The sequence below is a fragment of the Ostrinia furnacalis genome, unplaced genomic scaffold (genome assembly GCF_004193835.3).
Source record: "Ostrinia furnacalis isolate ACB-3 unplaced genomic scaffold, ASM419383v2 OfSCF2841, whole genome shotgun sequence".
NCBI classification, from domain to species: Eukaryota; Metazoa; Arthropoda; class Insecta; order Lepidoptera; family Crambidae; genus Ostrinia; species Ostrinia furnacalis.
In genome coordinates, this window is record NW_021133080.1 from 283288 (window position 1) to 296979 (window position 13692).

Sequence of the window (13692 nt, forward strand, 5' to 3'; positions counted from 1 at the left end):
AAAACATTCATCAGAATCAAGTCATGCTCATGGTTGTGTATTATGCGAGATGACCTTAATAGACTATTTTTGCACTAATCAAGGGTGTACCTTACCTACTTGATTAAATTACGTCCAGTTGCTTATTGAGATCATGCATGACTGCATGAGTCATTAATTTAATTCGAGCGATTTCCAGAAAGCTCGATCTGCACCTGTAATTGGGGAAGGCCTGAGATGCGTATTAACGTAAATATGTAAGGATGCCAATGAGAAAATTTCTCGAGAAAGGCAAACAGACGTCATCTTGTTATCTTTCAAAAATGTTTATACAATATTAACTTTCCACCCTGCTGAATGCGCAAATAGCTGCGTTTGTTTGGTTAAATACCAATTTCTAGTTCTGAAATGGCAAATTAAATTGTTTGTAGCCATCTACTTCGTGCCAAGAGCGGACTTAGTCTTTAGACACACAACAGGGCAGACAAAGGGAACAATGCCGGGAACAGAGAGTAATCCTCCCTTTGGCTGGTTCTTTATTCGCTCTCGACGGCTGTCACCTAAACAGTTTTATATCGGCCAAGGACGGCGCAGGCCGCAACAGTGCAACAGACTGTTTCGGAAATGAGGGGCCCGTCGCGAATGAATTACCTTTTGGAAACTGGGGCGGCCAAATACCTACCCTGCCACAAGATGTTTCGATCACACCCACACATTACATACTACAGGACAAAGAGTAAGTGATACATTTTGAATACAGGGGTATGAATTCAGGATAGGGATCACTTCTGCTTAAAAGATTTTGTTCAAACGTGATCAACCCAAAAAAGCAACTGAAAACTGTCTTTGTGAAGAGTCCAACTCATGAAAGTGAATAATAAGACTAAAAATATAACATTCAATTATAAAGGTTGCTTGTTCAACAGAAACAACTTTTTCGCCAAGGAAGGTTTCCTTAATAGCGGACCAAAACAGGGCTTTTTAATTAAATCACGGTATGAAGGGTCCTGTAAACAAGGGAGATTTAGTTTAGTTTGAAAGGTTGTCTCCTGGCTGAGGCTGCACGGCCGCAGATAATGAGCAGTGTACACACGGAGATAGCTGGTGTTGTGAAACGCAAATATTTGCCTCACACGCCTATGGAGTCCATGGAAACGTGCACAGTGGCATGTTTGTCATTTTATTCATTAAAAATATTTAAAAAGTGGCAATAATTATTGCCTCTAAAGTCATTTGTATATCGTATTAGAAGATATTATAATCAGTTTTATAAAAAAAAAATACAGAGAAATTGGGTTCACTTGGTTCCGTTTGAAAATTGGAGCCTTAACTTTGAGGTCTATTTTCGTATTTCCAAAGGTAGACCTACTACGTATCTTAAAAATAATAATATAATAACCAATGTAATGTTATTTTGTAGCCTACCGCGATATTTGAGAACATTTGAATGAAAAATCGTATGCGTCAGATGCATAATTGTCACGGAATTTTTTTACAAAAGTAAATAGAATTCATAAACTTGTTACATAAACGCGATTATAATTGGGCCCATTAGGCATGGCACATGAGTGACAAATCGAGTTAGCATCAGACGAATGGGGAGCAGCCAGCGATGCCAGGATGCATTCGTACAAATTGCACGTCCTAGATGGGAACAAATTGGATTCTGGGGGGGGCGGGCGACGGCGACGAGCGAACAGCGGAACAACACCAAACGCTCGCAATAAAAGGAACCCGTACCAATGAAGGGTTCAAGAAAACCGAGAACAAAGAAAAATTTCCAATGTTATTTTCAAACTTTCATAATAACGAGGCTATTCTAAGAAACCTGAACACTTAGTCTTGATGAGTATGAATAGTAGGAAGACATAAAAATGCAAAACGAAAAAGAAAGACCACCTCGACATTGTAACAAAGCCACGAAAAATCTACTCCTTTTAAATTAAAATTTGGCCGTAAATTGAACAAAGAATTTCAAGAATAATTATGATATGTAACTATAGGTACCTAAATTTCAATAAAGTGCCTATAACCTATATCAGTCACTAATCAAACCACGTTTTGTTTTACATTACACTTCGAATATTTCAGTAAAATATTTTTGCTATTCCATCGTGAATCGTGATTCGTGTAAAATGGTGTATTATAAGGGTAAAAGTAGTAAAACGGACACTATCGATCCCAAATCCCAAGCTATGTTTCAGGAGAGACAAAAAGCTGAGCTAGTAATTTTGGCAAGTTCACATTCTCTACTTTTTCGGCGTTATGCTCTTCAGAGCCCTCACGTCAAAACGAGTACTTTGTTGAATTTACGGACGCACGGCCCACAGACGATTTGATACTTTAATGCCGGGCTCTCTCGGGGAGCAATATAACTTTACGGCGGTTCTCGGGCCCTCAACGCTGCAAGCGTCAAACGAAAGGAAACACATTAGACTTGTTCGGGATATCCGGACCCGACCATACTTGATATCGCGTTTTGTTCTGACGGGAATCAGAGAAAGGTATTTTCGAGGTTTGAAGACTAAGGATTCGGAAAAGAGGCTCTTTACCCATTTATGTTCTATATAGCATAGTATTATTGTCAGAGTTAAGAAACAGAATAAAGAATGAATTCGAATATTGGAGTTCAAATTGAAGTGATAAATAAATAAACTTTAGAATGTTAATAAAAATTGTGTCATGAAAAAGTTTCTGTTGTCCCGAAAAAACATGTTATAAACTTTTGTTTCGCGTGCAGTTTTCATATAAGTTACAAATTCTGCGAGTAGATATAACTTAGCAAAAATATTCATTTATATTTTGAACGATGACGAAACTTTGGAAGCGCAAGTGGCCTCACGCAAAATCATCATCAACTTGCGAAATGTGATGACAAGATTTGAATTGTGTTGGCGACTGACAACGTCGCACGCAATTACACGAGTAAAATAAATTGTCTTACATACTGTAGGAAGGTTAAAAATGTAAAATACCAAATAAAGTCCCTTTATACAATAATTATCAGCGGCATATAGTAAAAGCCATGCTTTCCCTGCTAAAGCATTGGAATAATAAAGCGCAAACAACTAAAATACTGCTGCAACGGAGTCTGGAACGACGTATCCTGAAATAAAGTGCTAAGCTTGTAAAGGAAACTTACTGCCAATGGAAAGGTCCTGTGATTCCTTCTCTAAGGCGGTCTCTAAGCGAGCGCTGCCGCGAGGGTCCCGGGCCCGGCGGCAGCATGGCCGCGCCAGCCGGGACAGCGGCGGCCGGCGGCGGCGGGGGCGGCGCGCGCGCCGGGGAAGACATCCCGCCCGAGCGCGCGGGCGCAGGCCACGCACTACCAGCCCCGCGCTAACATCACCCCACCGCGCAGCACCGCCAACCACCACTATTCACTTCAGCTGCAACACAACAAAAACAACCAAAGCCACATAAATAAACGTAAAGCGAAGCGAGACATCGATGCAAAACAAATTATGCAAAAATTGCCACAAAGCTACAAGTGTGTAACGTGAAAAATAAAAGGTACATGATTCGCGTGGATGAACAAAAGAAAAATTGCGAGGCTGCGTAGAATAACCAATCCCACAGGACGGACGATCGTCTCTATCCTCCCCAAACTCCTTTGACTTGCTGTGGAGGTACGTATCCACCCAAAACGTACTAATTTTAATCTGGATTTTGCGTAGTTATTGAAATATCATCAATAATTTTCACAACTCCACATTACGAACTTTATTTTCATTCTATGTAAAAATAATTCAATGATCCATAAAGAAAAACATACATTGTTATTTTTATACATACACGCATTCGTAAACACATGATCTTCTTGAGATAAATGATGTCATGGAAAGTAATTTATTGCTGCCATTTTACTTTAATTGCGCTTGCGGCGAAGACGCCCCTGACTGAAATGATGACCGAATTCCCACACTATGTATAAAATGGTAATGAACATGAAGACGTAATGAACATCATAACATAATATATGTACATATTATATGAAATTAATAATATACTTACATATTAAGTATATTATTAATTTCACATTCATGCACGAGTTACGGTCGTTTGAGCTACTGTCTACATACAATTTAGTGTTTAAATATTAACGATTGTTTAATATTCATTAATTTACAAATATTTATACTAATTTTCTAACTAGGTACAACAACAGAAGATCATATTAATTAAAACATCATGTGCCATTTACTGAAAGCAGTTGATTGTTACCGTGTTTAGAAATAGCTATTAGAGGTATAGTACCTCTAATAGCTATTTCTAAACACGAGTTCGAGTAATTATAAACTTATTAAAAAAACAGTGTTTTTAAGGAAATCGATCTAACCAAGAATCTACTAAATACGTACCTAATAGGGGGACGTGTAAACATTAACAAAGTTGGGAATCGATTAATATTTTTAGTGATGAGGAGGAATCGAAAACAGACATTGAAAATTTTCAAAACAATTTACTAACCTCTTTTTTAACCGACTTCAACAAAAGGAGGAGGTTCTCATTGTTTATCCATTTAAAATAATAACGAAATTACGTCTTTCATTGATCTTGTTAGTCCTGTTATTTATTCACTAGCAATATCACACGTTGCACACAACGTGTTATCAGAAAACTGAAAGGCGTTATAAATATTTGATCAATGTTTAAGATAAGTCTCAACCATGACTATAAAAATAAATAAAACGTAGTACCTATCTAGGTACACATTAATAAATTAATACAAAGTCTACAAACTGCAATAACGTAATAATGTACCACATTGCGATGTACCACGTACATACGGGTTTAAAAGAAAGTAGACAAAGAAATTTTTGTAATTGGATCGTAAAAGAGGAAATTTCAATACTTTCCTTGTATTTTTTCACGAAGGAAACACTTGAACCCATAATACTACGTAATAACACGACTGAGATGACACATCAATCAAATCTCTTATCATGACAACATGAAGTATTTTTTGTATCATGAATGACTAACAGATCACTCTCTAAGTGGTTATTATGAAGGTATTAGGAACAGACTTATAGTATAAGTAGACATCCCTGAAATTTTGGTCAATAATCTAATCTAAGACGGAAAAAATTTTGAAGCTGCACTTTCGTTTCAGTAACCTGAATTTGATGATATTTCAACAAGATACTAGTGAAGTACTCTTCACTTCTAAGAATCCGTTTTACAGTGGTTTCAAGAGAATCTTATTTTGTTTTCCAGATTTGAAGTAGGTAATATATTATTATCTACTTTCGATTTGAATTCGAATTAGTCATTATTAAGTGGTGGTTCCCTATATCAACTAGAGGTGGGCGCCGATATAAAATTGGCCGGCGGCGGCGCGCCGACTTTTTGACCTCGGCGGCGGCGGCGTCGGCGGCGTGACCTTGTTTGACCTTTGTTCATTAGGTTTTTTTTTTTAAATTTGCATTTTTAGTATCTGTCGTCAAGACTAATCAGGTGATTTGCAGTTGGTTGGGGTTTGAGCCACTAGAGCAGTGGTTTACCTTAGTAAATTAGCTCTCTTGATCATAGATACTTTGATATTTGGATAGCGGGTTTGGCTGAGATCAGGTTCTCGTGTAGTCCTTTATGATAAACCCAGCTGAAGCCGCAGCGAAAGCAGACGTACAGGATTATTTCTTTTCCAAACATTGTACTGATTATGGTTGGTATGGTTTCTGCCAAAATTTATGTTCGGGTATACTATATTACATGGCTCATACTTAGGCAAGGGAATAAACAAGCAAGAATGATCCTTTCCCATAATTTTAACAATACAAATGTCAGATTAATTGAGCGATAAGAGGATTCGTTAGGCGACTTGCCAGCCTTATGGATCATTTCCAAAGTTAAGGGACTTGCGAGGTTCTCACTCAGTGTGATCATTGTCAAGACCATGGACTTCATGGTGACCAGATCAAATGCAAGTGCTTTACGAGGGTCCATTTTGGCTATTTCTTTAGCTTAGCCATCTCTCTTAGCGTTAGTTCTTTCGTTTTAGCCGAAAGACGTCCTGCACCGCTCGCATCCAGGCACTTCCTGCGACCTTCCCCAAATCGTCGGTCCACCTAGTGGGAGGCCTGCCCACGCTACGTCTTCCGGCTCGTGGTCGCCACTCAAGAACTTTACTGCCCCAGCGGCCATCAGCTCTACGAGATATGTGCCCCGCCCACTGCCACTTGATTTCAGCGAGTCAAGTGGCAGTGGCGGCGATCTGTGGGCTATGTCAGTCACTTTGTCCTCCTGCGTCTTTCGTCCTCAATTAGCATAGTAGGGATCAATCTTCTACTTTGAACTTGAGGAGGGTAAGCGGAAACATGGCGGTCAACTCCTCAGATAGTCAAGTACAAAGATGTCCAGAAACAGCATACGAAAAGATACTAAATGAGCCCTCTCAAATCACAATGGGAAGGTTTGGCAGCACAGCACCTAGAATGGCGGGAGATTGTGTTTTGTAGAGACCAGTCCGCGAATTCGACAACAGCAGCGCACAACTGAACTCGACGCAAAACGCGATGATGTAAATCCCGTTCATCTGCCGCCATTCACTATAATTATGTTGGCGGCGGGTAATTACTCTCAATGTGCGAGGAGTTTGCCGCGAAGATCGGCTATGTAAGCCATCTTCGGGCGCACCAGCGCCGCTAAGACAGCTAAGTCGAAGTGGTCACCATGACCGAAATCGGTCGGATGAATCATCATCATCAGTAGGAATCACAGGCAGGCATAGCTGCAAGTCTCAGATCAAGTCCAATGCTTGATCTTATTTTTTTGATTGAATTGTGGATTTTTTGGATTATCAGTGTCAATGGGTTTAAATAAACCGGCTTGTCATGTAGCAAAGGTCTGAGATTTTTCTTGTCAGTTCGCACTCATGTGTTACCGGACCTAATAAGCGGAGAACATTGAGGGAGGTACTTTGTGGCCTTCCAGAGGTTTCGGTTCCCATTTGCATTCCAATCATGCATATTTGCCAATCTCTGTGTGAGTGATTCGCTTAAAGTATAGTCCAATAGTGTGGGTTGTCTGTCAGGCGAAGGCGGGGATTTTTTTCTTGACAGCAAGAGGGACCGGTGCCGCTCGCGATCAATTATTTACTAGACCAAGCAGCAACTTGAATAATTTACTTGACTAACTGTTAAAATAGTTAGTATTAAGTAATTCAATCAATTTATTAGTATGTCAACGGCATTAAAGAATAAATAGAATAGTTAGTTCTTCTGTTATATGGTTTACTGATGGGTCAAAAATGGGCCCTAACGTAGGCTTTGGCGTATATGGAGAACAGCCGAAGCTTGGCTATCTCAAATCCTGGGTAAATTTGCCTCTATCTTTCAGGCAGAAGTCTACGCCATTATTAAATGTGCGAAAGCTAACCTGCGAAAAAATTATGCCAACCACAAAATTTACATTAACTCAGTCAGGCCGCGCTGATGGCCTTAAACTCCAACTTAATCACCTCAAAGTTGGTAGAAAACTGCATGAGTCGACTGAATACCCTAGGAAAACGTAACAGAGTAACGCTGAGATGGGTTCCAGGTCACATAAAAATCAAGCTAGAGTATTAACGACGTCTCTACAAGGTTATCTCGAGTTACAAAAATGTTAGTGTTGGGACATATCGACAAATGTCATATTAAATTAAAACTATTCTTTTAACATATTTAACAAAATTTTTTTCTAACTAATTTTTTAACACATTTAAGTCAAGTTATACGTTTTTCTAAATGTTCACTATTAAAAACCAAAAAACATTTCATTCTTAAATAATCAAACATCGGAAATCAATCACCGGTAATTTTTTGGGTATTCATAGCACCGTTGCTCCAGAAGAGATGCCCACCGCCCTCTAGCGAGAGGAAAAAACCACTGAAGAACACTGATGATAATGACTACGACTTAGGTTGTACATCTACTTAGGTTTACTGTCTTTAAATTTAAATCATAATTGTCATTTTTATGAATAAAGATATATGAAGAAAAATTGGGTGCATTTTTTCATATCATTTTTTCGAAAACTTATCGATACATCTATGTGAACCGTACGAAACATACCCATCACTAGTCACATTCGTTTGACAGCCGTCATTCTAATCAAGCTATATTGGATAGACTATAGTACAGTATAGGAGAGGAATAAATTGCACATAGTTTGTACAGTATCAGTATCGGCGCGCCGACAGCTGGTCGTCGGCGGCGGCGGCGTGAAAAAATTCGCGGCGGCGGCGGCGCGCCGGCGTGGCGCCCACCTCTAATATCAACTTATGTTTCAAAATAAATCTAACAGAACGTGAGAAAAATTATGCACCTGTCTCGGCGCGCGCCGTGTGATGAAATGCGAATACGAAATGGGGACTTTGTCGTACATTCGCTCACAACTCTCAAATTATATTTGCTTGCCTTTACCTAAGATGTGCATTTTCAGGTCTAGTGAAAACGATTATTAAATAAACGATATAATACTGTTTCAACTGTTTGTATTGATCACTGGATGTGGGATTTCTGAGTCTAATAAGAAAGAATATACTCATAAAATGTATTTAAGTATTGTTAGATCTTATTTAGGGACTAGATGTACATCATTGCATTTCTGAAGCTAATCTAAAATACGCACTTCTGTAGGAATAAGTTTGACAAAAACCTCACAACAGGAAAGGCTCAAACTACGTCAGCAACTTTGCAAACATACAAAATGCGCCACCATACAAAGTATAATATCCACAAGAGCACGAGCGTCGCCAATCAGCGTATTCATTTATGCATGAATACAGTACGTGCAGTACAGTGTGTTCCGCGCTGCCAACGTTATCTGCTGGCCACTTCCCAGTCGCGTGCAGCACATCCCAAACTATAATAAACTACCCTGTCCACCTATCACGCTGACCGACATGAGTAACTATGTCTCAAAAACTTGTCACCTCATAGAAGCCTGCATTACAAACCCAAAATGACCTCATCGGTGTTCAAAACCAACTAACCCCATTAGAGCGACTTCAGCAATCAAGATAGACAAAAGAGGGCACGGCTAACAAACGATGACAACTATCGTCTAATCACGATGTTTGTGATCCATGCGTCTGTCATTGGGTTGATTAAGTTAACCTCTCACAAGTTTGAAGACTGACCAAACCAAGCGTATCATCCAATTGGATGATTGGTGCGGCCGTGAGTAGTCAGTGAGGTCCTGCATAAAGATATTAAATATCCTCCATCAACACGGAGCATACGAGTGATTCCACAAACAAATTATTCAATATTTCTTTTATTCTCCGCTCTAGCTATCCATATCTCTTTAACCTTTACATTGTGCACATTACAAACAATCATGATTTTAACACTTCAAAACAAAACGACCGATTTGTCGCACTAACTGTTTGTTTACGTTTAAACTGTAGGTACAAGTACAAAGTACGTACCTAGTTAAAGTTAATAATTCAAAAATGAATTGATCATTGTTTCAATCAGTTCGCTGGCTGTACAAGTTGATTACAGTCGCAAACAAACGTTAATTAAACTGGCGAGGAAGTCAAAACGCGATTGGGTGCCCGTCCCTGGAGTACCACAACGCGAACGTTCCAAAAATCCCGAATTTGCATAATGTAGAGATTGAATGATATTGTACCTTGACCTAATTTAATGTTGTCTAAACTGATTCGAGCCAAGGATAATCGATATTGTACGACTTTGCGAGGCTTTGCCGTGCGGTGGTCTGGGCCTACTTTATGAGTAAGCAAATTGCAATTTAATCACATATTCCTTTGTTTGAAAACTCAAGATCGTTCTAAAGTACATGTTGCTACTGAAACACAAAACTATGTGAGTTTGTAATATTGCATAGTTGCAAGTGCATACAATTGAGATTTTTTAACAAATATAACGGATGGGAAAGATTTTTTTTAATTTAGGTAAATATTATTGAATAAATAAACTCATGAATTGCCGAATTCGAACGACAAAAATAAAACGAAAATTCTCCTTACCACAACTGTAATACAGACATTATATTATGTTTAAACAGATGATAGTTATTAGTTGGTTATTCTGGTTGGTTTACTGTTTCTGTACTTATTTCATATTGAAAAGAATTTCTCGATTTGATCCAGTGTTTAGGGAATATTTCAATACAAGACAAGTAATTGGTTATTATCATGGCATTAAGAGAAATGGAAATTAAATTCCAATTAGGTACTCGTCAGTTACTTCCCGCAGTGTTTTGTTGCGAAGAAGTATGGTCTTTGAAGGCACTGATACTGTTCAAGTGGTCGTGCAAATCGATATATTTTTTATACATGAATGGTCGAACATTTCAGTGTCAGAGCAAATATACAAACAGTAGGGTGATAGCAAGAGGCAAAGGCAGCTATCGATCGGCCCTAACCCCCGCGCGTCTCGCCCCTTCGCCCCGCTCACCTTACGTAAGTCCAGCTGATCGTACCCACCCGTAACCTTGGCGACGAGCCCTATGCAACCATTTGGACACCCTACTTCTTATCGTGTCAATAGTGGCAGTCTAACGGTGTTAAATAGAACCCCACTGAAACCGGGTCACGTCGAATGCCTTGTCGCTCTTGGAAAACATAATATGTTGACTCTACAGCCGGAGAAGAGCTTTAGTGTGGGTGAAGTTGCCGTAAAAATGTATTCGCCAGACAAACAGCTGGCTAAGATTGAGTTCAAAGGAAAACCATTAAGATTGAATTCTAAAAGATAGTTTTAATGACGACTCTTGTAAAGCTTACCCTTTTTCGCAAAGTTCTTATTCATTTTACTGTGTATGCAAGATAGAAATAATTTATATCTCACCTGTCACAACAACGAAAAGTATTGTTGTAATTAACTTAATCAGGAATACTTAAATAATCTTTGGAATAGCATAACAGTTCTGTATCCTTATAGAAGAAATTCGGTCAAATTCGACGAGAACATTTTCCTACATAACCCTCTCTCAATGTAGGCGGACAGCTTGTAAATGTATTCTACCTTTATTTCGCAAAAAAGTACGTTAAATAAAATAGAGCCACACGAACGCCGGCCTAGTTTCGAACAGGACAATATCCGGCGTACTGTCCTCAATACATCGCCTCGGCACGTAGACATGTTAATTTCCTATCGAGTTGCTGACCCTCCAGCACCTGCCAATAACTTTAAGACCTGCTCGCTTAAACTTTTAGGACCGTTTCACACATTATTCCTTCTTTAAAAGACATCAGAAAACAACCATTTCTAATAAATTACTTTGCTACAAAACAGAATTTTGCGCCAGAGTTCTACTTGAAATTTAATCTTGTTAAATCTAGTAGGTAATCAATCAAACTTGTTGAGAATGTCAGCGGCGGATGCCGCTCCAGAACGTTCCCAGCGCGCTTTATTTTTCATCAGAAAGTTAAACAACAACTGGGACTCAGATAAACAACTAACAAGCCCTATATAATGAACAGTATTTCCTTTACTCGAGGGGCAGATATAACCGGTGGGTTTGTTCATCTAGTCATAAAACACTGCACCGGAACACACGTCGGGCGAAGCGGCAACGGACGAGAGTGAGAAAAATGAACAAAAGGTTTACGCTGTACTGCGTCCGAGTCTGCATGTTATACAGCGATGTCGCTAGGGGTTAAATGAAAACGAAACCCGCATGGGATTGAAAATATTCGTCAAAGTAGAAATACATCTGACGTTTTGTTGTTGTCGAATGTCTAGGAGAGTATAGCTCGTTAAATATTTGGCCGGTGCCGCTCGATACACCGAGCGACCTTGCAACAGCGACGCGCTTGCCCGCCGCCTAATGGCGCCCAACGTGGGGTTTTGATCAGCTGTTTTGCTAACACATTTTAACAGCTTGTCAACAATACGCTTGACTTATAATTATTTTATAGACCCAGTTTCATAGTTTAGTATTAGAAGATTCCAATAACATGATATTTATAATTTAGATAGATTATATTTTTATTATAGTAGTAGTAAGTATAATTGTCTGTCATGTGACTGTCAAGACTAGTGTTATCACAAATCTAGACTACCTATTATTGAGTACTTGTAAATCTAATGGAAATATTCACTCCTTGTGTTTACAAACAAGATAAATGTAAAGATAAATCAAGAATTGTTTAATCACGCTATCACCACACGGAACTACTTGATTAACTTGTCTTTCACTAATTAGTATTATTAAATGTTAACTAGCTCTTGTGAACTGATAAATAATAATAATTATTATTTTATTAAAAGACACTGACTTTAATTGTTTTCAGAACATTATTTAGTTCGAGTAAACTAATAAAATGTAAACTATCTTGTAGCACAAACGATCGTGAATTTAATTTAAACTAACACTAACACAGTGAAGTTTAATAACTTCCAAAGTGACCTCTAATTAAACATACAATTGCTTAATGATTTTGCTTCAGCTGGCTAAAAACTACGCGTGACAATGAACTCCATGACAGACATCTCAATGAATCTAACAGCTACCACCGTTTTGATTGCCCTGGTGAAATAAAGGGATGAGCTTCGTCCAATTAGGATGTATGTTTACGTCATGAATAATGGATGATGGTGTGCAAACAAGCATCTATATAGTGCGGTCCATGCATCGATGCAACGAACCGAGGAGGAAGTGCGAGATTCGTATGATGGAGCGGCAGACGGGTAATACGGCATAACGCGCACTCGGCCTGCTTTGAAGGCTGGAAGCGTGCTACTGATCCGGAGATTGGAGCGGGGCGCGGGGCGGGGGGTGTCAGCGCACGACACCGCCGCCGGGGGGACACCCTACCCTACCACGCCTCTACATAATCACAGTTTCTCGACACCTACCAATGCGATATGTCGACAAAAGTATATTTACATAGCACGATATTGATTGATTATAACAAAATCAACCCAAACTTATTTCAAATGAGTTTTTATCTGAACGGATTCAAATGTAAGGTAAATAGAACAAAATCCAACAGATCGTCCAGACGTGGCGCAAAAGTTTTATATTCAGTTCAGTTTTGCTAAAATAACAGGAGTATTCTTTTATTTAAACTTCAATGAAATATTATGTCAATTGGATGACGGAAAGAGTATTTGGAGAAATGATTTTAGAATAGAGTTTTTACTTTTGATATTGCCAACGTAGAATCCTTAATTTTAAGAAAGATTATAGTGTCTGAAACATTTAAAACTTTTTGAATTCATCAAAACGATTTTAGTGGCAATACAAACAATCGTAGTTATTTTCCGTCAAAAACATGAGCACAAAGTAATAATTACAGTGTGTTCAGGAATTTGAATTATAAAGTTGCCCAGCATGAGCCGTCCGCAATTACAACTTCGAATTAAACTTTAATCGTCCCTTTGAAACTTGACGTTTACTTAAACAACGTAAACTCATTGTTGTGATTATCCTCAGCGAAAATCCCACTTCTATTTAATTTTCATAAGAAATAATAAGGATTACATTTATCGCGGTACTCTGTTTTGATGATGAAAATCATTTGCCTACTCTTATTACTTCGTTTAATTATTAAAGGTACCGGTAGGTTCTATTAAACTTTAACCCTATACTTGGCAACGACGGTTTTGGTTAATATTTGTGATTTGCACTATAAATATTGGATTTATGACGAGTAAAAATCATGTAAAAAATACGAAAAAAAATCTTAGGTATGTAGTTTTGGAACTTTTGGAAATACATATGGTATGTATCTTTAAGTGCACATTGCC

The 13692-nt window shown here is 38.6% G+C and overlaps 1 protein-coding gene across 5 annotated transcripts in view; it reads right to left on the reverse strand.

Moving 5' to 3' along the window:
* mtd (TLD domain-containing protein mustard) overlaps window positions 1-13692 on the reverse strand; it is a 136234-nt gene that overhangs the window by 116090 nt on the left and 6452 nt on the right. For 2 of the 5 annotated variants that reach the window (XM_028309918.1, XM_028309904.1), the window contains exon 2: window positions 3122-3368. The exons of 2 other annotated variants lie outside the window; for them this stretch is intronic. In XM_028309918.1, coding sequence (XP_028165719.1) covers window positions 3122-3273 — 152 coding nt within the window. In that variant the 5' untranslated portion in view covers window positions 3274-3368. Of the gene's footprint in view, window positions 1-3121; window positions 3369-13692 lie in introns of those variants that run through there. One more of the 5 variants, XM_028309902.1, reaches the window with a different exon arrangement.